This window comes from Periplaneta americana, chromosome 12 (assembly GCF_040183065.1).
Source record: "Periplaneta americana isolate PAMFEO1 chromosome 12, P.americana_PAMFEO1_priV1, whole genome shotgun sequence".
NCBI classification, from domain to species: Eukaryota; Metazoa; Arthropoda; class Insecta; order Blattodea; family Blattidae; genus Periplaneta; species Periplaneta americana.
In genome coordinates this window covers 83,368,220-83,392,520 of record NC_091128.1, presented here as the reverse complement: position 1 = coordinate 83,392,520, position 24,301 = coordinate 83,368,220, and the positions used below count along the sequence as shown (strand labels likewise).

The 24,301-nt window shown below is 34.8% G+C and overlaps 1 protein-coding gene across 7 annotated transcripts in view; it reads right to left on the bottom strand.

Moving 5' to 3' along the window:
• AMPdeam (AMP deaminase) overlaps window positions 1-24,301 on the bottom strand; it is a 343,486-nt gene that overhangs the window by 11,308 nt on the left and 307,877 nt on the right. For all 7 annotated transcript variants that reach the window (XM_069841642.1, XM_069841644.1, XM_069841641.1 and 4 more), the window contains 8 exons: window positions 23,946-24,165; window positions 19,558-19,687; window positions 16,819-17,013; window positions 16,406-16,537; window positions 14,095-14,258; window positions 7,894-8,020; window positions 2,790-2,953; window positions 16-136 (listed from right to left, as the gene is read on the bottom strand). In XM_069841642.1, coding sequence (XP_069697743.1) covers window positions 16-136; window positions 2,790-2,953; window positions 7,894-8,020; window positions 14,095-14,258; window positions 16,406-16,537; window positions 16,819-17,013; window positions 19,558-19,687; window positions 23,946-24,165 — 1,253 coding nt within the window. The remainder of the gene's footprint in view (window positions 1-15; window positions 137-2,789; window positions 2,954-7,893; window positions 8,021-14,094; window positions 14,259-16,405; window positions 16,538-16,818; window positions 17,014-19,557; window positions 19,688-23,945; window positions 24,166-24,301) is intronic.

The following is a 24,301-nucleotide window of genomic DNA, read 5'->3' as shown; positions in this document are numbered from 1 at the left end:
TACTGCTGTTTTTACCTTCCGCAAAAGCAGGCCGTGTGAGATATTCTCTGCCATCATGAATCCACATACAAGGTGCTGAATTGGACCTGCCTCACCACAATGTGGACGCAATACAAACGTGTTCAGTCCTTGCTCCCTAAAAACAAACAACATAATCACATTATCAATTAAATGACTAGAGGCATACAAATATTGAAATAAATTGCGATAAACACGGTAGAAATAAGAAGCGTGCTTTCTGCTCCTTTTTAGTTTCTTCACATTTCATCATAATTGCAGTCATTTGAAGCCAGAGGAGGAGGGAAAGGTAGGGTGCGGGGGAAGGATGGGGAGAGAGAGAGATGAAGGATGGAGAAAGAGATATGGATGGACAGGTAGGACAGGACAAGAGAGACAGACAGACAGGGAGAGAGAGAAAGAGAGAGAGGAAGGAAAAGGGAAAAACAGTTTGAACAGATTTAGAGTACATCACTATTGTGTGTCTTTATTTTCATCAAAGACTTAATTTTTACTGAAATACTGTATCTCGCTTGTAACATTCTCAGATAAATTGACCATCGATACTGAATATGAACAATATCTGGCCAATAGTTCAGGAGAGATCATTGTAATAGACAGAATCACTTCTTCGGTATCAGTTATGCTGAAAACGTGTATTTCTGTAAAAATCTCAAAATCAGTCATTGCGGCATCAATACTATCTCCATTGGGAAAGTAAAAATTCAATGTAAACTACTTCTTGAAGACGGACACTAATTTCTCACTTAAAAGTCATATTCCCAAAATGTCCCGTAAGATTTTCATTTGATTAAGCATTAGAATTAAAGGTTTTTTCAATCTGTGTTGGTTTGGTTTACCATTCTTATTTAACATCACTGCATTTTTGCTGTGTCAGCATCTCATGACTCTGAATAATTGCTACAATCTTTGATTTAAATTTAAATAAAAAATACCCAACCAATATCTATATGGCAGTGGTTCTCAAACTTTTTTGATTGCAGATCCCTTTCGACTCGAAAATAGATTCACGGATCCTCAAATTAAATTAAATTAAATTAATTTAATTTAATTTAATTTAATTTAATTTAATTTAATCGCTAGATTAATATAGATATAAATTTAATATGCTTCCATATTTATATTCCGTACGTATTTAACATCAACAATATATCTACAACTACATTAATTACTATGCATAGCCATGAGTTCATAAACATGCAGTAATATTTATAAAATGCGTGTATTTTTTTCAATAAATACAGGCAGTATTTTTTTCAATAAATACAGGCATAATTATAAAAAAAATACCTTCAAATTGCTAATGTGAAGAATGGTGGTGTTTCCTCGTCTCACATCTCACCTGATATGACGCCTCTGTATCATTTTTATTTTCAGTTTCCGCACTTTTCACCAACGTATTCCGACACTGTTTTAACTTTCAAGTTTACGTTGAAAAAATGTATGTTCTTGTTCTTACATTCGCGGTGGTTTGTTTCCAAATGTTTACGCAGCTTTGTGAGCAATAAAGAACTGCTATTTAACACTTCGTTACATAGCACACAAAGAGCATCCAGAGCAATTTTATTGCCGGTAGCTATGTAAATCCAAGAGCCAAATATGATTCATATTATTGGAATAGCTATATCAGTCCCCTAACTGCCCATTGTGCAACTCAAACAAAGAAATGGATTCGGAACACCTCAAAATCTGTGCTTCAGTGGCTGACCATGGTAATATCTTTGAAAAATATTGGAGTGCAAGAGGTCAAACGACTTTATTGTCAAAAGCCTGGGATTAGAAAACAACAACAACAACATATGATTCATATTATTTTCGTTTTTTGGTTGATTCACCCGTTTTTAAATTAGCAGCACTGAGGTGTGATACATGACAAGGTGATTGACTGATTCTGAATTTGTAGAACTGTCATTTTTATTCTCTCTCATAAGCCACCGATCTATTGAGACGACACTATAATATGGAAATTAAAATTATTCCTAATATTAAATTAATATTATTATGTTCGGAATCAAAGACATGTGGTTACTGACACACAGTTTAACACGAACACCTCATATAAGCCTGTGCGTACTGAATGAATAAAAACTGACTGCACAGTAAAAGTAGCAGAAGAAGAATGCGTGTACAACAATGGACGAAATTCGTTTCTTTTTAAACATATGTGTCAAAATTTATTGCTGACAAAATAATATTGTCAATCAAATTTATTTTACAATTAAGACATTAAGTCTCCGAGCACATTTACAAAAACTTATTCTTACATTGTTGGTTTCGAGAGAAAAAACTGCAAGCATTCACACCCCAAGCAGGTTAAGAACTAACTAATAACTTGCCACTCTCGCCAAGCAGGCAAACATTTTCAATAGAATTGACTACCTTAACTGAAAAAAGAAAGTCGTGTGATTTACAACAGCTCGAAGGCCAGCTCTCACAAGGAGAGATCTGGTCATCTATCCTTGTCGATATACTAACTTTCACAAGTACAGTCGCATACAGTACTGTACAATTGCACCGAGAAAAACGGTAGTATTATGTTAGTTATTTTCAAAATATATATTACCAACCCCGGATCCCCTGATAAGTGCTGGTGGATTCTCAGGGGTCCATGGAGCACACTTTGGAAACCACTGCTGTATGGCATAAGCAAGTACATAATAAGTGTATGAAGAAAAAGACCAGCAATGTCTTGAAAATACTGTATTAGTATTGTGCAGTACAGTAATGGTTATTAACTTACACGCTACAACTTAATCTGCAATAAAACATACCTGCGAAAATGATTGAGCACTGTCAGGTTGGCATACGTGTAGTACTGGTAATATGCATAGGGCGGATTCTCTTCATCGCACCACTGTTCTGGCACTGATACATCCTTGTCAAATAGTGGATTCTCTGGCTTACTTTCGTCGTCTACAGAGTCAAATCCCACCACCTACGAATATATTATTAATTGATTCCACCTTGTCACTGTCTACTCAAGTAACAATAAAAGAAAATATTCCTCCAGATTGACAAAACTCAATTTACAATAAAATATGTTATACAGAAAAAAACTATTCTCACGCAATGGAAATATTTACAAGCATTAAAAATGGACCCTATACTTTACTAACTTTAAATTAAAAAAATACTCTTATTTATTTTCAGTTCCCAAAGGAGCAACTCTCTCTGTTTTTATGATATAGGATACCAAACAATGTGTACATACAGCGTACATTTTAACAATAATAATTAACAACAACATACATTTACATCGATAAACGTGCTTAATTAACAATAATGTAAATTCAAAGAATGACTCTCTGAGGACGGTACCAAAATGAGTTCTGTCATACACTTTCGAGACTCTAGAAACAGGAATGGTTATTATTATTTTGTACAAAAATTTCTATTTATAAATTGTGTTTGCAGTGTAAAACGAAATAAGCCCAATTTTCTTGCATAAATTCTGCTTCAAACAATAATTATTGGGGACACTAAAATCAACCATAAAAGTGAAATATTTTATATAAAGTTTGAATTAGTACGGAGTACATCCTACTGTTTTTAATAAGTATTCATTCCTCTTACTATTCGATTTACCGCATTTCCTAAAACCTTGCTGAATTCTTAAAATTCATAATTTTTGGACCTCTTGCAGTTACACTGCAAACAGAATTATAACTACTGTACATACACAGTATGATTATTTATAATATAAAGTAGACATTTTAAGAAGAGAAATTTTAGCATTATGTGATTAATTAAGCATTCATGTTCATTAAATTTGTAGCATATCTAAATGTCTTTGCAATACAACATTAGTAGTAATTATTATTTTTACATGGCGCAAAAAATGTGAAAGAAGTCTAGAAAAATATGGGATACTAGCGGTGATGGTATGTCCTATGCATTCAATGGTTCAGAGAACCCTCAGGAAAAGCAACGAAAAACAATTTAATTGTTTAAATTTATTTATAATTTACACTATCATTCTTTGTTTCTTGCTCATCTTTAATAAGTTTACTTGTGGCTCTGATGTATTTTTGCAGTATGAAAACCTTCGAACCGCAGAAATCTAATATCTACATGCTTGTAAGCTTCCGAGGTTCAATTTCTCCTCTGAACCTCGTCAAGCCAGCTTCTGGATTTGTGTGTGGGATGAGAGGGAAGAAAAAATGCTGCATGGCAAACATGTGGGTGCGCTGGTGTTTGGACCAGCGCAGCTGTAGTCACGTGATCGTGAGACAGCTGACACACGAAAGACTTCGTGATGCAAAGCGGAAGTTAGCTCCAATCTGTAGCTGAGATCACGCTTTCAGCACGTATAAGTGTGTGTTATTAATTGTTGTCTTTATTAATGTTTCTTACAATCCTTTAAATGTCCATTTAGTCTTTCTTAGTGTTTTAGTCTTAATATATTCATCTGTGAGTGTTCGTTTGTAAAGAAAATGAATAATGTTCAATATCTTTTACAAACAAATTTTTAAGTTTTAATCTTAGAAGATAAGTGTAAAATAAAGAAGCTTGGAAGGCTGTTACCTCAACTCGATTTAAAGCAAGCACAAACAAGCCGAGGTAAGACATTTTGCAGAGCTTTCAATGTAAAAGAATATGAAAGAAATAGCTGAATTTGCGACTGTGGATCTACAAACAAAATATTTTGTTTCCTTCTTCTTCTTCTTCTTCTTCACTTCATGGATTAGGCGAGTCGCCTGTTCTGAATTCACAATGATTTCCTCCATCTCTTCCTAGGTCTTCCCACATCTCTTAGTCCTCTTGATTTATATTGATATGCTATCTTGGGGTTCTTTCATTCTCTGAACATGCTGTTCCCAACCAATGCAGTGTTGTTGAATTTTATAATTTACTACATATATTTCCAAATCTCTTCTGATTTCTTCATTTCTTATGTAGTCTAATTTTGTGCATCCTTTGGTCCTTTTTAGAAAGTTCATTTCTACACTTTGTATTCTACTCAAGCTCCTCTTATTTGTTACCCAGGACTCGCTACCATATAGAAGTATCGGTACCGCCATTGTTTTGTAAAATTTCAATCTTGTATCCTTCCTTGTTTTCTGTCTTAATGTTCTATGAATGATGCCACATATCATTTGGAATTTTGTTAATTTGTTATCAATATAATTTCCTGTTTCATATCTAGAAGACAGTTCACAACCTAGATAATTAAAATTTAACACTTGTGATAGAGGTTTATTTTCTAATATTATTTTCAACCTTACGAGCGACTTTCCTAAAAAGGCCATTATTTTTGTTTTCTCTGTAGAAATTTTAAAATCATACTCTCTACTTATTTCATTTAAGCAATGCAGAGAGAATTGTAAGTCATTTTCTGTGGTTTGCATTATAACAGCATCATCAGCATACAGTAAAATGTTAAAATTTGTTATATTATTTAATCTTATTCCCTTCGTATTAATTTTTCTCCAGTTTTGCACTAGGTCGTTAACATATATATTAAAAAGAGTAGGCGACATGCTACACCCTTGTCGAACACCTGTATTTGTTAAAATTTCTTCTGTTCTTTTCTGCCCTGTGTTGTGAATCGTTTGAGTAATTGTTACACCAAAGAGGTTACCAGCCTCTTGTGGTGTTAACGGTGACAGGGCTGCTGTCTTATGCCTTAACCATTCAGCCATCTTGTATATTTACCCTACATGAAGGGATGCTTCTTCCACTCTGTCTTCACTGTTGGAGTCTTCACCCTTATGATCCCAGGTATGGGCCCTCCATATTTATGTCTCCTGGAGAGAGGGTGTCCCAGCATTCTTAAGCTCCCGGGAACTGGGCTCCTTGTTGGTCCACGGGTCCTTATTACTGTAGCTATTCAGACCACTCCACCATATCTGGTGGGATCCTCCATCCGCCACCCGGGGGGGGGGGGGGTGCGTCCGATAGAGGTTACGAGCTGGACATCCACTGGTGTGTCAGATTAAGTCATTTGACACAGAAAATTAAGAAGCATGAGGAATCTATTGCTCATAAGAATGCTTGCCTAGATTTATCAGTACTTGGAAGAACAGAAATTAGGCAACAGCTTAACTCAGCTGTCAGGCAGAATATTGAAAGACAGAATGATAACGCAAGGAAAAATCGCTATGTTCTTTCAAAGATAAATAATCATCATCATCATCATCATCATCATCATCATCTTAAGGCAATTATCTACTTTAAAGAAATGTAGTGGATTTTTAACTTTTCAGAAATGAGATATTGTTTAAATTGTTGAAAAACTATGTAATATCATAAAAGTGGTGAACCCCTTGTCATTTTAGGCACAAATCCCCACTGAATACTAGAAATCGCAATAAAATGAAGTAAAATAGGGAGACTCCGTGAAATATTACCAGAGTTCGCAATCCTGACAAACTAACTAGAAATTATGACAGGCTGCTAAAGGAAGAGATGATGATTAGGGTATTAAACAAATTTGAAAATAATGTATATGTTACAGTACTTACGTAAAAACTATATGGATATGCCATTTAGCTCATTTCATTACCTGGATTTACAAGAAATTGATCTGTTAAACACTTACCAGCACTATGTCGCTATGTGTTAATCTTCCCTCCAATTAATGCAACTAAAATGGAGAGCAGTTTCATACATTCTCGCAAGTTGACAATTATTTTAATCGTGTTTCTACACAGATGGTTTAAAAGTGAATAATAATAGCAAAATATTACAGCACGTACTGGTAATTACAAAAACTCCATAGTCTAAAACCACTAGTTTTTCTATGATATTTACTGAGAATTAAACATGTTTCGTATTCTTAGAATATAATGTCCTCATGTTGTGCTGTTCCTTGTTGATTAATGGTTGTCAATATGCACAATTCCCTGTGAAATTTATGCTCATGGAACTTACACACATACACATCTCACAGTGTATCTTGAGCACTGAGTGACATAAGTGCAAGTTAGAATTAAAGTAAGAGCACTTGTATACAGCAAACTACAAACAGTGATCACATTCCTCATATGGTAGAACAGATGTGTTGTGGCTAGTGTGTAGAAGTACGTTAGTGCATATGTGGTGGGTTATCATTAACTTTCAAGCTAACATTGCTATTGGCTCAAAATATACCATGAGATGTGTACATATTGCTCACTATCCTAATGATGTTGGCATTTTAAAGCATGTCAACTGTTATGTTCAATTTAAAATTGATAGATTAACAAACATGGCATCCCAACGAAACAAGAGATTCGGATTTTATTGAATTTTAAGCAATTTGTTAAGTTTTCTGTTAAAGTCTTGTTAGAAATCTAATGGATTTATTAAATTAAATCAATAGAATAATGTTAAGAGATAAACACTTCTTGTAATACATAATTTTATTTTAAGTTGTAATCTAAAAGAATTAATACTATATTAAATTAACATGAGCCGTCTGTGCTTATCTAATTTTATATATACATATAATATAAAATTAGATAAGCACAGACGGCTCATGTTAATTTAATATAGTATTACAACTTGCTTATCGGAAAAACCATATAAAATGAAATTAAAAGAATTAAGTTTATATGTGACTTGGTTTTATTTTCTGAACGGTTTCGGGTTTTAATTATTTGATTAATACAGTTCGAGAATCATCACATAATGATGATAATCAAATCTCCAATATGTATGGAAATGTAAAAGCTTGTATACGATTTTTTTTCAAGTCTAGTGGATGTAACAGAAGGGTTTCTTTTACCGGTACTGTATTAAGTATTGCTCGCAGAATCATCTTTGTATCTGACATTATTGTTCGATTCTTTATGAAACTACACTGGAAATAAATGTGAAGTGAAACAACTATTTAAAAAATTATTTCATCCTATGCAACGGATTGAATAATTCTAATGAATATAATATACTCACATATTGCAAAAACATATGAAGTTCTGGATGGCTCTTTGGGTTGTTGGTAACTTCAAACAGTGGTAGGAAGATATTGGTCAGGAACTCTTGGAAATTATCCATGAGTTTATTGTTCTTAAAGATGTCACTGTAAAATCAAATAAAACCAACCCATTGTTGAAAAATTCTTATAACTGTATCTAGTGGAAAATATATTTAATTTTTAGAATACAATACCTACTTCACAAAATGAAGGAACTATCAGTGCAATGTTAATTACCCCAAAAAATTTGTATTCGTTATGTATGTTGAAGGGTCCAAACTTCTCTACCATAAAACAAAATACGAAGGACTAGTTACAGCAATAATTTATTGCAATGCATTAGTCTTGTAGAGTTGTTCAGTATTCGTGACATTTTTATGTTTTGCATTTTTGTACGTTACATCACATCCCAGATACTTAAAATTTTAGGCTATACTTCTTTCCAAGCATTTAATGTTTACTACCATATTACTTCGTATTACCGTATATTACTTTCAAAGCCTAACTGTTGATCATGACAGTTTTGTGTGAACAACAAGAGGAAATGGACAGAAGTCACCTTGATCGCTGCTCATTGTTATCCAGTAATTACTTCTGAATGGGACCAATATTGGGAAGCCAAAAGTCAAATGAGTCAATCAAGATTTTTTTCAATGTATCCAGCCATTGGAAAGAAAAAAAAAAAACTTTCAAAATATGCCATTGCTTTGGATTTTTGTGATTATATATCCAGTCCAAAATTGTTTGCTAAATTTTATAGTACTGGTATGTTAATTCCCGGTATATTCACTCTATAGATTTAATTGTCATTGTAATCTGATCATCTGCTTAAAACGAGAGTGCTTATTTTTGTTTCTTTGTTAGTGTCATGATTGGTTTGTTTTGTTGGGTAACTTCCGGAATTGGACCCTGGACTCATTTCGCTTGCATTATCACCTTCATCTCATTCAGACGCTATGTAACCATAGCAGTTGAAAAAGTGTCGTAAAGCAACAAATTAAAAAAATGGTTGTTTTGTAAATGTGATTCCCTTTTGAAATAATTTTGTTTAAAATGTCTAAATAATGGTGGTAAGAGACAGTTAAATCTGACCATATTGTTTATCCTGACTTGTTTTGTTGTCTGTGTAAATTTATATTATTAGAATACATAAATATTCATATATCAGCATACATCTGTAACAATATTTACACACATAATACATATTTTCATTTTCTATTTATATCCTGGAGTCTTACACAATTAGCACCAGAGGTTCAGACCTGTCTTCGGGCAGTTGACTAAACAACACCCTAATGGTCCACATCTGTGGAGTAATTGTCAGCGCATCTGGCCACGAAACCAGGTGGCCCGGGTTCGAATCCCGGTCGGAGCAAGTTACCTGGTTGAGGTTTTTTCCGGGGTTTTCCCTCAATCCAATACGTGCAAATGCTGGGTAACTTTCGATGCTGGACCCCGGACTCATTTCACTGGAATTATCACCTTCATATCATTCAGATGCTAAATAACCTAGATGTTGATACAGCATAGTAAAATAACCCAGGAAAAAAAAAAACAGTCTAACAGCTAGAGCACTGGCTTTCCATGCTGGTAACACAGGTCTCATTCCTGGGTAGGTCCAAATAGAATTTATGATGGACAAAGAAGTGCTTGGGTGTAGGTTTTCGCAGGGTACTCACATTTCCCCTACAGACATTTCATCATTGCTCCATTAACACTAAAAAGACGGCATGAGTCAAAATGGCTCTCTTAGTTTTTCAATATGATAGAAAAGTACAAGGTGTGGCAAAGAAATCAGATTGTTTTAGAAGGCTGTTTACTGAGCAACATGAGGGGTTATGGATATCAATCCACCATTGTTTGTTAGCAGTTTTGATGCCATTTTGTGTAATCATGGAAGTATGGAGCTCGGAGCATCATGCTTTCGTTATCGAGACTTTTTCAAGAATGGTGATTCAGTTGTGAAAACCCAGCGTGCATTCGTTATGGAGACTTTTTCAAGAATGGTGATTCAGTTGTGAAAACCCAGCGTGCATTCGTTATGGAGACTTTTTCAAGAATGGTGATTCAGTTGTGAAAACCCAGCGTGCATTTCGTCTCTAATTTAATGTTGGCCACCACGGAGCTGTACCTGCTCGCAATACCATACTGAGATGGGTAAAAAACTTTCGATTATCAGCATCAGCTTGCAAGAAGAAACTACCAGGACACGTTTGAGGTGTACGAACACCAGATAACATGGAGCGAGTGAGAGTGACTGTTACGAGGAGTCCACATCGATCAGCTAGACGGCAGGCTATAGCACTGCGACTTTCAGAACGTTCTGTGCACCGAATATTGCATTCAGATCTTAAGTTCACCCATATAAACTTATGATTGTTCAGCAATTGAATGAGGGAGACTATGTCCAACGCAGGACATTCGCCGAGTGAATGGAATAAATTTTGGCTGAAGAAGTTATGTTCATGAGTGACGAGGCACATTTCCATTTAAATGGTTACATTAATAAGCAGAACTTTAGATACTGGGCCCACGAGAATCCTAACTAACTACAAGAGCATCCGCTTCACTGTGCAAAGGTTACAGTTTGGTGTGCTGTGTCTAGATACTGCATCATAGGCTCGTATTTTTTTTTGAGAAGAATGGGAACACTGTGACAGTGAATGGTGAACACTACGTCGAAATACTGAGGACATTTCTTCAACCAGTACTGCGTAGGCGTCTACGTGGAAATTGATAGACAAATTGTATGGTTTCAGCAAGATAGTGCCACGGTCATACAGCAGAAAATTCAATGACAGTTCTGCGCCACATGTTTTCAGGGCACATCATTTCTCGGCATGGTGACATTCCCTGGCTTCCCCACTCGCCTGACCTTACCGTCTGAGACTACTTTCTGTGGGGTTACCTGAAGTCCCAAAGTGTACTTAAACAGGCCCCAAGCAACTGATAACCTGAAGATTGCCATTGCCCAGGAAATCGCCAATATTAATGGCGAAATGTTGGAAAGAGCGACACGCAACTTCAGGGAAAGACTTGAAGAGTGCATAGAGAAAGACGGACACCATTTGAAGGACATCATTTTCAAGACAATCTAAATGTATGTCAACAAAATGGCATACATGGCCAGCTTTTTTGGCAGTAACAGATTTGTTCTAATAGACATAACTACTGAGTAATTTCCATTTGAAAATCGTCTGATTCCTCTGCCACACCTTGTACTTAACTTATAAATAAAACCATTTATATTTTGTGACTGTTAGTTCATACTGCATATATGAGATTAGTTTCAAGCATAATCCATTATTACATTATGTAACATTTTAGAATAGGTATACCTATAAATATGGCAGTGATTCATTTTGACTCCTGTAGAGTTTACCACAAGCAGATGTGTAACAGGCAATTAAGGGAAAACACTGCGAGTTCACAAAATAGGGTATTACAAATAAGATCGAAACCAAAACCACTTTGAATTAAAGAAATAGTAATAGAATTTCAAAATCTCAATCCCGATGATTCTGGTAGTGAAGGTGATCTTGAAGTTTATGTGTTGGAATTAAGTGATAAAGAAGTTCAGATCAAAGCAGTATTAGTGATGCAGCTCCAGAGGCACTTGCCTGATGTGAAATTTCATCGGATGAATCGAATATGGAAAATTATGTAAAATTATTTGCCATCATCAGGTAGATGTTTGTATCAGAACAGTTTGCGTATTCTACCTGGTCCTACACGCTATGCATTTCAAAACATTTAGGAGTGTAATATATAGTGCATTTCGTTTGATTATATATGATATCTAGAACCTCCGGGTTGCTTAAAAGCCATACGTAAGTAAGTAAGTCTAGAAGTGTACAGAGAATGAAGTCCAGAATGAAAAGCCAGATTGCACAATATCAAAAGATGAATTTTTGCAGTGCTTTACGTGAAAGCAATGCTTAGTCTTGGCAAAATGACTCTAAAAACGGTTGGTCTAATGAAGTGGCGACCAACTGAGCTGCTCTTATGACGTACTATATGCACTCAGGTACATAAAACAGCGATGTTGGCATTACAAGCATTAGAATGATCTGTGCTCGCATAATGATCATGTGTAGCAATAATGCTCTTGCATGAAGAGAACGAGTTGGTCACCAATCATCTAAGGCAGTGATCATCAACTTGATGCCCTGTGACGTCACCTCAGCTTGCCCTGCTGTCTGCTGCACTAGTTTCGCTTCAGTGGGCAGAGCTCTGACGAAAAAGACTGTCAAAGGTTTGCAGTGGCAGCTCCTTTTTATGATAATTCTTTCTCATATTGATCAAAATAAATTTAAAGTAATGTGAAAGCCTAATACTGGTATTTACGTGTATGAAACCAATTGATTGATAGGTTAGGGATGAAATGAAAGCTGAATAAATCTGAATACTACATTTTAGATTTCTACTTTTCCCTTTCATTTTGTTATGTTATAAAAATATAATGTAACTTGACTTTAGTTAATGTATTTACACATGTGTGCTTCATTGCAAAATACCGGTATGTAATAGAAAAAGTTCCAAACATGACAACTGAAAGCCCATCTCTCTACTGATACTACTGAACTCTTTACAGTGAATTGTACTCTGCGTCTTTCATTAAATGATATTAACGTAGTACTTAAATGAAACAGACTCAAATGAATTAATTAACCATTAGTGAAAATATTTACTAATCTCCTGTAATGCTATGTTAAGGGATTTTTTGCCTCTTTCTTGCGTACTAATTGCCCAATATTATACACTATGATCTGGGGAAACTTTGTAGATTGTAGTCAGATGAATTACATCTGTAATGCATGTTACTTATCTTCATTAACGAAAACAACTGTTTGCATATGTATGTTGATCTGAACTCTCAAAATGTACGGGAACCGTTCTCATGAAGCTTGGGAAATCTGACCTATGGAAAATGTGAATAAAAATCACACAAACTTCTCTTACTTTTATATTTCACCTTCGTTCACTATCATACTGTACGCCTGTAATTTCTAGCAGTGTACTTGAAGACAAACTGACTGCCTCACATTCATGCACTTGACTTGGAAAGAGTTCCACAGCTGTTATAATTAAACACTCTTTGTTAAATTGTCCGCCACTATTTTGACGCAATTTGTTTGCAATCTATAGCAAAAGGTTGAAGCTCAACCACACTGCTGATTCACTGACAGAATGCTCGTCTATTTCACTTGAATATTAATTTTTAATTGTTCTACAAGTTGTTCTCGGTCCTCTCCTCCTCTGTCGTAATCACTAGAATGTTCAATAATGGTGTTGTAAATTACATTTTTTACTTGCTGAAGCACTTTGCAACAAATTAAGCACTTTGCCATTCCACCATAATGAGTACATAGAAATAGTTCTTCCTACATTTGCAAAAGCATTGGTGTTGATGGCCTGTTTGTACTGGTTGTAGCTGCTTCTGCCATAGTTCTTCTACAATAGTACTGGATTTCAACACATGAGCCACCATGGAACAAATCACAACTGCAATTGCATCCCCACTGCTTGTCAATGCTTGCCCTGACGTCATTCCGTTTCATAATGACGGAAGCCGATCTAATGTGTGGTGAGGACTTCCAATGTCAAGAGACAGAATGTTAGAAATAATGAAGTGCTGCAGGTTTAACATATGACCACAGAGAAGTCAGAAATTGAGAACTGATAAATTTGCTCTCACATCTTCCATATGGGCATTTACAAAGAATTCTATTCTATAGGCCTACAATGATATAATCTTGGAGAAAGTGATACAGTACTTGCGATAAAAAAAACTGTATCCTACGAAGTGCAGGTGCAGGTTTCTTCAATATGTGGCGAACAATTTGGGATTAAGTTCTGGTGGCTATCGACAGACGTCAGAATAAAAAAATATCATTTTTGACAATAATGTATAATATAATTCATAATACTTCTAAAAATCAGCTGTTTTCAAGAATAATAAATTTCAACACTGTATTAAAAATTAATAAATATTAATTTGTGAATGATTCATCATCATCATCATCATCATCATCATCATCATCATCATGTGGTGCTATATAGTTCGCCTCCCATGAAGCACCAAGGGCAATATCTAGCAGACAAAGGATGTTTGTGTGAATGTATGATACCCACCGGGAGGGAGGGAATACTCACAAGAGACGGGAGGGAATACTCACAAGAGACGGGGAATCTGAATTAGCCAGCGAACGTTGTCAGAGTAAACATCTCCATCAATAGCCCACTTTGCTAGTTTATCCCATTCTTCCAGGTTTTTTCCATAAATAGACAAGCGCAGTTCAGAATTTTGGTACTTGCTCTCTTCTAGATCTGATGACACCTCCTGCCAATAAAATAGATTACAAACAAAATAATCAATGGAACAATTATTCATTGTAATTGAAATGCTGGTTATAAAAAAGAAAGAGTCCTACTGTCCGACCAAATGGTTGAGTTGCATCTCGATTTTGCCCGCCAGTTTCTGCTGGCTCCTCTGTGAAGGTTACTGGCTAGGCTGTTAGGCTCTTTCATTAAAATATTTTATGTTCGAAATTGGAAGTCTACGTAATATTATACAACTGTTTAAAGTAATTAAAATGGATTTGAGGGAGTTGGAGTATGATGATAGGGACTGGATTAATCTTGCTCAGGATAGGGGCCAATGGCAGACTTATGTGAGAGCGGCTATGAACCTCCAGGTTTTCTAAAAGCCATTTCTAAGTAAGTACATCTTTTAAAATTACATTAAAAATAGACTTGAGGCAGATATCATTCTCAACATAAGGGAACTGAACTGAATATCATCTATTAAATATTTCAGGTGCCAGTATCTTTCTAATCTTCTTCTCACTCTTGGTCAGTAGTAAATGAGTACAAAAATTTCAGTATGGTGAACTTAATTCCATACTAGCCAACTTTCAAGTTTAGTTTGTTTTAAAATATTTTTCAAATGAAGTTGTATAATTATATGCACGTTCATATTAAATTATCTCTGCTTTTAACACTGACACTGAGGTTAAATTTATACAGAAAGAATTACAACCATACTGTAGCACGCGATTGGATTTTCAGCCATTCCAGCTGTCACAAATGTTAGATTTTTACTATTTTTCAAACTCTATACTTTACTTTTGTCAACTTTTATTATTAGAATCAATTTAGAAGATCAGTATCATTTTAAAGAAAAAAAGTGTTGAATAAAATGTATTATTATTATTATTATTATTATTATCATTATTATTATTATTATTATTATTATTATTATTATTATTGCAGAATAATAAAGAAAAGGTTCAGTCACAGATATTACAAGATCTGTGAACTCACTTCACATCTATTAAAAAAAGTGTAAAGCTCAGGTCTCTGCCTCAAACAAAAAAAGATTTATTCTAATAGTGTCCATGTGAAAGCTATGCAAATCTCATGGCACCCAATTAGTTCACATAAACATAATTCGTAAATATTTTATAACTTTCTTCCATGACACGGATGTTACACACATTTTGTCACAGATGTTACAGATGAGTTAATGTCCTTCATTTTTTCTTTTTCAAAACAACTGTGACATTTCTAAGTCAAAATATTCACTTGAACTGTAAGATTAATTTGTTATTAACCCAAACTACTGAAAATAAACAGCAGAAGTAATATAGTACAGAGTAAAAAGTTCCTTGATCCTTGAACTCTGGAATTAACAGTGCAGACTCTCAAAATATTTCTTCAACAATAAATAGCTCCTTCAAAACATACATTAACAGCTGATCTCCCTATCATTAAGTGCCGCAAACTTTAAGGAAACAAAACAGCACCTAATACTCAATGCGTCCACATCTGTGGAGTAACGATCAGCGCGTCTGGCTGCGAAACCAGCTGGCCTGGGTTAGATTCCCGGTCGGGGCAAATTACCTGGTTGAGGTTTTTACCGGAGTTTTCCCTCAACCCAGTATGAGCAAATGCTGGGTAACTTTCGGTGCTGGACCCCGGACTCATTTCACCGGCATTATCACCTTCATCTCATTCAGACGCTAAATAACCTAAGATGTTGACAAAGCATCGTAAAATAACCTACTAAAAAAATACCCAATGCCCATAAAAATTGTAAAATATTTTCCTTTTGAAAATAAAACATTAGAATATTTAAATTTAAAGCCTTATCTACGTCTTACTTACAAATGGCTTTTAAGGAACCAAGATTCATTGCTGCCTTCACATAAGCCTGCCATCAGTCCCTATCCTCAGCAAGATTAATCCTATCTCTACCATCATATCCCACCTTCCTCAAATCCATTTAAATATTATCCTCCCATCTATCTATGTCTTACACTAATAATAAACAAATATTTCTGAAAAAGACAGTTTGTCCAGAATGGCTGTTTTACATCTTACCGGGTACTACATTTGTTGTAACTGGTTCAATTGTCATTTCAGACAACCTGAGGTAATAGAAGTAAAATAATACCACAAAACGCGAAAATAAAATCAAGAACGTACCTTGATTATTCTTGCAAAATATGATCCATTGAGGTAGTTATCAGTCTTCAGGAATACTTCACGCAATCTGCTCTCGCCAATAGGATTGTATTTGGCATTAAACTTGTCAAAACGATGGAATGTGTTACGATCCTGTAATAATTAAACGCACAATAAACCCATAACATAATTTCCATTTATACTTTAAATTACAGATGTGTTTAGTATATTGTATTGTACATAATTATATGACAAAAATTAAATCCTTAAGCTAATTCTTTATTAAAAAACTCAATGTAAAAGTTCACTCTTTATATAAAACCAACAAGTGGAGATGTTTTCACGTAGAGGGGAAGAACAAATTACAACCAATAGAAAATACCTTTAAAAAGTAACTGACATGTTAAAAAAGAAGGGGGTTAAAAAAAACTTACAGCATGTACATCCAGCATGTCTACTGTAAGATCATATGATGTAAGGTTCATTGATTGAAACACTTCACGCAATGTCATGTTGTGACCTTTGGTGCAAGTTACCACTTCATCTGCATGGTTTTTTAAAGTCTTCTTAATGAAGCGTAGTAAATGCTTCTGGTTCATACAAGATGCAGCATGAATGTGTGTATCCACCTGGAAGTATAAGAGAACATCCATTAACAAAAGAAAACATTTTTTTTATAATCATGCACACACGAATCTAACAGCAATGTGCTTGAAATTGTATGATCTAAGATTTGGTACTTTTACTTAAAAGTCTCGAAATACCATTGTAACTACTGTCACAAAATATAGTAAAATTGTTCGTGAGTCAACTTTCCTGGTATCTGTTATCAGGTGTGTGAAAGTGTCGCCAGCAGGCAAGGTCAAGCTACGGAAAGAGAGATGCCTCCCGACAATAACTATGGTAAGAGATAGTAGCAGTCCCTTGGAGAAGCAAAGAAAGCACTGCAAGGGTACCTAAAGTTAGAAAAAGCAAGCTAATTATTTTTATGCTCGACCATGCCGAAATGTAGTAATTATACACCTGGTAGTAGCCCTTTAATGCACCTCATTAAAGTACACCTATTCATTATAGTTCAGTTGTTCAGCCAATGAGAAATCACCATTGTACCATTATAAAAGTGCAAGTATCGATTATTCTCGGATATGCAATCGAAAGACAACTAGTGAAAAGTCACGGAGGCTGGAAATCCAATACTGTCGCAGAAAGTTATGTTCTGTTACTATAATAATTAGCGTTAATTGTAAATAATATTCAAATAAATTCAATTTGTCATCTCGTTTTTTAATTCTAAATCAATTTCCAGGTTATATCAAGACTAATGTTCATGTTATTCTCCAGATTATATCAAGGTCAATGACATTCGTTCCTCGGAAAAAATCAATACTTTCGCGTCTGCGCAAATCTCATAATTTAGAAGGTCAGTTCCCCTCCTCACTTACATAACCATAACATGAATACTTATGAATAATTTAAAGTTAGAAATCTGGTCGAGCATAAAAAGTCGTATGAAACTTGCCTATAATGGTAATTAAGACGCTCGTATGAAAATTATGAAACTCGCTTGCGCTCATTTCATAAACAAACATACTCGCGTCTTAATTACTACCATTATAGGCTCGTTGCATAATGTACTATTATTCATCACTTGGTGGTTACCACGTTTGCTACAGGATCCGAAGTTCAAGTTTCAAACACGACCATAGGAAATACAAATTCTTAATTCTGGATTCCTTTGGAAACATAAGTAGAAAGCTCTAGAAAAAAATTACAAGCCACGTCAAAGTGACAACTCTGCAGGTACCGGTATTGGTATTACAATGTACGGCTTAATAGTGTCCCACAGTCCATCTGTAATCCATCCATTATTGTACACATCGTAATTTATCTTTTCGAAATATACTTTTAAAAGTTCCTATAAATTTTCTGTTTCTTCCGGAACTTAAAAAAGCTAGCATTTTTCACTGAATTCACAAAGTATAAGATTGGAGAGAATGGCAAATGTTTAGGTAAAGAAGATCCATTTTTTCTCTCTCTTTCCGGCTCTGACTTACTTCGAACCAATCAATGAGTCATTGATGAAAGGAGGTAGGAACTACATTCTCATTCCTCAGCCTTGTGTTGCCTGCAGTTATACGAAAAATTGAGTGTACAGTAGTGGATAGAATGATGGTTTAAAGTTCAATTTTTCATTCTGCACCATAGCATGATTAATTTTGTATGATTCTATTTTCGTTATATACCGGTATATGCAAAGTAATATTTTCAAGCAAAAGTAAAGTGATTGAATTTTATGGCAAACACAGTATAAAATCGAAAGTACTGTAACAATAGAGAATAATATCCTGGAACAAGAGACTCATTTTAAATTTTTAGGTTGTGTATTTTATATGAAGCATGGTAAGCTACACAAAATTAGATTATAAAAAAAATTCATCGATAAGAAGAATTAAATATGTTTCAGTTAAATGAAAAAAGTGATTCATTACAAAAACAACTAGATATCCCATTTCAATAGAATGGAGCCTACTAGCATTCCATTTAAATTTTTTGAATTGCAGAATTGGTAAACGAAGTACAGGACGACTTAAAGAACGTTTAGGGATCAAATGTAGACACTACAGGTGGAAACGTCTAATGTTTGATGCATGATGATATGCAATGCAGTTCAGTATTGTAGAACTTTTTTTTTTAATATCATTTGTTACATTCCATAGATCTTACATCAGCATTGAAGCTTTAAAATAAGGAATAAGTCAAGAATTATACTCTTCTTTTTTGACAAAACGAGGTGACGCCACGGATTCGCCATAGATTACCTGATATTTGCCTTATGTTTGGGAAAGATCTCAGAAAAAGCCAACCAGGTAATTAACTCAAGCGAGAATCGAACCCAAATCCGAGCACAGCTGCGGATCAGCAGGCAAGCACTTCTTCCGATTAAGCTATGCCAGTGGCATATCTCACAAAAAAACACTTCGACTGTATGACCACTTCATACTATTGGAAGAAAAAGTATTAGTATTATAAAGCGATATTTCCACTGAATAAATGAAATCACTGATATCGGTAACTATTCTAACTCATACTGTACTTTACACTCTGAAGCAAGAAGGCAAATGTAAGATCTTCATGAACTACTTGCACGCATCAGAAACGAAATAAACTCATACTTTTCTGATATTGTAGAAGTCACGATGGGGAACAGCCTTCTGTGATGCAAGTTCACGCAATTCATTTAGCAGTACATGAAGCTGGAACTTGGATGATAAGTAACTCAGCCGACGATAGCAGAATGACTTCCTAAAAAGAAATTGTTTCAGAAATTAAATTACATTAAATACCGGTACCAACATATTTGCAAAGTATTACGTTTCCTGTCACTATTTCAAATGAAAATCATCATTTTCAATAGAACTGTTTTTATGTATTACAATGAAATAAGAAGGTGCATTCAGTGACACTAATAATTCTATTACATTTACCATTTGCTCCAATAGCTACACAATGCAATAAGAATTAATGTCAAGGGCATACAGTAGAACTCATTTATGTATAAAATTGCCTGAAGGTAATTCAATGTGGAGACATAAATCCCCAATTATTATGAACATTTTTTCTTCTATAGACAAACATGCAGGGATGTAGTGGAGGTGGAGCGGAGTGGAGCGACGTTCCGGCACTGTGTTTGAAGGTGGAGTGGAGCTTCGGCTCTGATATGGAATTTTAAAATCTGTTTCCCAACTAATGATATCTTAGTTAATGTCGGAATATTTAGTGATTATATTTTGTGCGCTTCCTTTAGAAAATCGGAATAAGTTCGGAAATAGAGGGTCGTGACACCACTAGGAGCATAGACGGGGTGGTGTGTGGTGAGAAATGGGGGAAGAATCAGTGGCAGGACAACCACCAAACTAAATTTTAGTGCAGCTGTGCAAACTGATCACATTCCTAGTTCACTTTCGTTTCGTATCGTATTTCGTTAGTTTTCGCGTTTTGTACGATACAGGAGGTTGTCTACGGTATTACTTACCAAAATGTGTTGTGTTTGTTTCCCAGTTATTTTACGAAGTAAATTTTAAACAGTTAATTTACTGCCTATAACGTGACTAAAAGACTGCTCGAAATTTTTGTTTTTATTTATTGCCCTTCAGTAAATATGGAACAAAAAAAATATAGATAAAAAAACTTTTTTCTTTTCACAGTGCCATTGCTGTTACTAGTGGAGTTACAAAAGCTTCCTCTCCTGATATTGGTGATATCTCAAGCCCATCGCTTCTATTAGATGAACCTAGTAATTCAACCAGAGATACTGTTATAAAAGATACAGACAATTCCAGTATGACTGCGAAGAATATTTAACTTCATAATGTTCAAAATAGTGAAAGCCAAAAAGGCGGCCTGCAAAGTGAGTGGCTGAATGTATGAAATGAACATATGTGGTCAAGAAAAAAAGAAGCTTATCCGTGGATTGATTGTAAGCCATGTAAGCTAGGCTATAAAGTATGCCATGAAGTTACTACATTATGGTGTATTAAAAAAAAGACTGTATTTCTGTATCTAATGAATGGCGCTCATATTCAGTAAATTACTACAGATCGATCATATCAGATCAGCTTAAGTTACTACGAAAAAAAAATAACTGAACACAAGAAATCCAGTGCTCATAATATAGCACAAAAAATTGTTGGTACATCTGAAAGCAATCAATTGAAAATGTTCGCGAATAAACGAGTGCACCCACCGTGAAACAAAAGCGACATTTAGATCATCTTATTACATTGTGCAGAATAACCACCATTACAGTGACCATTTCGGTTTACTTGAGCTTCAGAAGCTAAATGGAGCAGGCATTGGTGTTGCCTTGTATTCTCCTTACAGTGCTGGAATTTTGTAGTATCGATGTATTGTACAATGTGATATAGTATGGTTATACTGTACTCTTGTAATACAATGCGTCTTATTTTTTTTTTGCTTCCAAACCTTCCCTCTTTCCCAAAGATTAAAAAACATAAAGAGCTCCGGCACTGTAAAGTTTGGGACTACATGTATAAAATTGCCTTAAGATAATACAATGTGGAGACATATAAATCACCAACTATTATCAACATTTTTTCTTCTATAGACAAACATGTCAAAATACTAAATTAACCAGATATTCATTCATACATTCTTGGGGGATTGAATGTCGCTGAACAGATAGTATCTGTTTATAAGCTGAAAATGACTTCTCTACAATGCAGGAGCAAATTTCAAGAGATGAAACTTTCCTGGAATGATATCCACAGGAGGAGCTTGTTCTCCATTAAGGATCTTGCAGACTGTGATGAAAGTTGAATATCCTGGATATCTTTCCATACCTGTATGGAATTTATTCAATACCTTCTGTCTGATCTCTTTCCGTACTGCACTACGTCTCCTCTTTGACATCTTCAGTAATATCCAACAACCCTTGCAGAGAAAGTTCAACAACATCTAACTTTATCCGAAAGGCTTTTGGATAATCCACCATGTCCTGGATCTTGACATTTCCAACGTTTCGGAATTACTCAATACATACAGGTTCCAACATCAGGATAAGACCAGAGATGTCGCCTACTCTGTTGGGCTTGTTTTGCCAGGTTAATCCAGACGACTGAGCCTGGCATAACGAGCCCAGCAAAGTAGGAGACTTCTCTTGTGCAGGTTTGCTAGTGTCATCCCGACCGCATTTCCTTTCCAAGAAAAGTCAGCTCTGCCAACTTAAATATTGCGGATATTTTACTTGAGAGAAGTAAAGAACTCCGAACATGTAGTTGTATGTAATATTAAGCAATAACATGTAAAATGGGGTAAATATGTAAAATGATTTAGGTATTATCGATCCTAATAACACAATTCGTAAAGATTTGTAATTTATAGATGGGCAGACTGAAAAGAAAAGAATATATAATTTACATAGAGATCCTATCCCTGCTAATGACTGTATGCAAGACCATTTTCAATACTCCTATACACCACGATTCAAAATGGAAGTAACACTTTCAAACTATTATTATTATTATTATTATTATTATTATTATTATTATTATTATTATTATTATTAAGCATGTAAGTATTAATGAGAAATTAACATTGCACATATCATTTGATAGTCAAACTTTACAAATTTCAAATTCTAAGTTTCGAAAAACCTATTATTTTTGTTGCCACAAGAAAAATGGAAACTCCACAGCATAAATCGTTTTGTGTCCTGCAGCTTGCGAAAACAAAATTCAGTAACAATGGTACAAAGGTTGTTTCATAGATTTTTCGAATTGATCATCTACCACATCCTTGGAATGGACGTGCTGCAGCCACTGATTTGGTAGCCTATATCTGATCTTAGCCTCTCCAGACACCATATGACTTTTATTTTTGGGAATATGTCAAGGATACAGTTTATGTGCCATCTTTACCCCAACGCCTTGAAGAAATAGGATATCAGTTCATTGCAAAGAGAGAGATGTTGGGGAGACTGTAACAAGAATTGAACTATGGGGTCCTCATATTGAGGGTTTATAATGTGCCAATAAAAACTTTGTGAGTTTCTTAAACAAATCATATGCACCAAGTTTTTCTAACATTAAGATGTACTTAATAATACTCATATAAAAGTATTACCATAATTTTGAAACACTGTGTACTGCTACTTTCAGCAAGTAATATGGGTCAAATTTCTTGTAGTGTTTCAATATTAAATAGGTCACTCCTATACCATTGTTCAATTTAAGATAATATAAAGAAAAAAGAGAAAAAAGAAAAAAAGAGAAAAATTGCGACAAATATGAAAAGATAAGAAAAGTAACGGGGATTCACAGAACTCCAACAATTGCGTGAATGTGTCTGTTTTACTGCCTTCAATTTCATTGCTTTTTTCCACTATTAGGAATATGGTATGTATTTTATTGTTTAACAATTTTTATTGTATTTGACTTTTGGTTAATAATAGCTTCCTCGACAGTATCCAGTTATATGCAGATAACATTAGTTGCTTATTAGATAATGTTCGTTGCTTATTCAGTTGCAAGTTGTGTAAGCAACACTCAACAGATGGCAGTCCGCATATACTTTGGAATGTCCAGCATCTAATGGGGACTTCTTAAATTCTATGTTACACTAAAAATGTTAGATTTTCCAATCACCTGTACTTCGAACAAAGATGATTCACGTCAAAATACACACATTAAATCCTATTCTAATACTAAAACGTAAATTCAAATCAATGTAGATAACTTATTTGCTTTAGTAGTGAGAAACAAGACATGATACACATTCATTACACACTGCATGAAAGTAATGAAATAATGTAAATTTCTAAAATCCTGGGGGAGGGGAGGGAAATCGGCTTTCAAATATAATAAAAATATCTTCCTATATCGGATACACTATATATACTAGTGATGAGAAGGAATACCAAGGGATAAGGTTCATGAACATAACAGAAAAGAAGATGGAAGGCCTTGAACATTTGAATTCAAGTTTTATGAAGATAGATTCGATATGAAATAATAGTTTTATTATTAACCACATTGTTACTCACAGTGGGCCATCTGCAATCATGGCACAAAGTCTGTTCATATCACCCACGAATGTGTCAAGATTGGGATATGGAAAGTTGCATGGTTCATCATTATCCATTGCTGTTTGATCCTTGTAGACATGATACACACCATTTACTGGCCGCATCAAGTAGCCTTTGTCTGGATAGAACTCACATTCCCATGGATTACCTTTGCTGGCTGGTGCATGAACTGGGTGATCTATAAGTTAAAGAGTGCCAAGCCACTATTGTAAATATAGTGTTGTTACTTTATGGTGAAGAGAACAAAAAACAACCATGTATCAGCGACCCAATTCAAAAGGGAAACAACTCAAAATTTAAAGTTTTGAGAAACC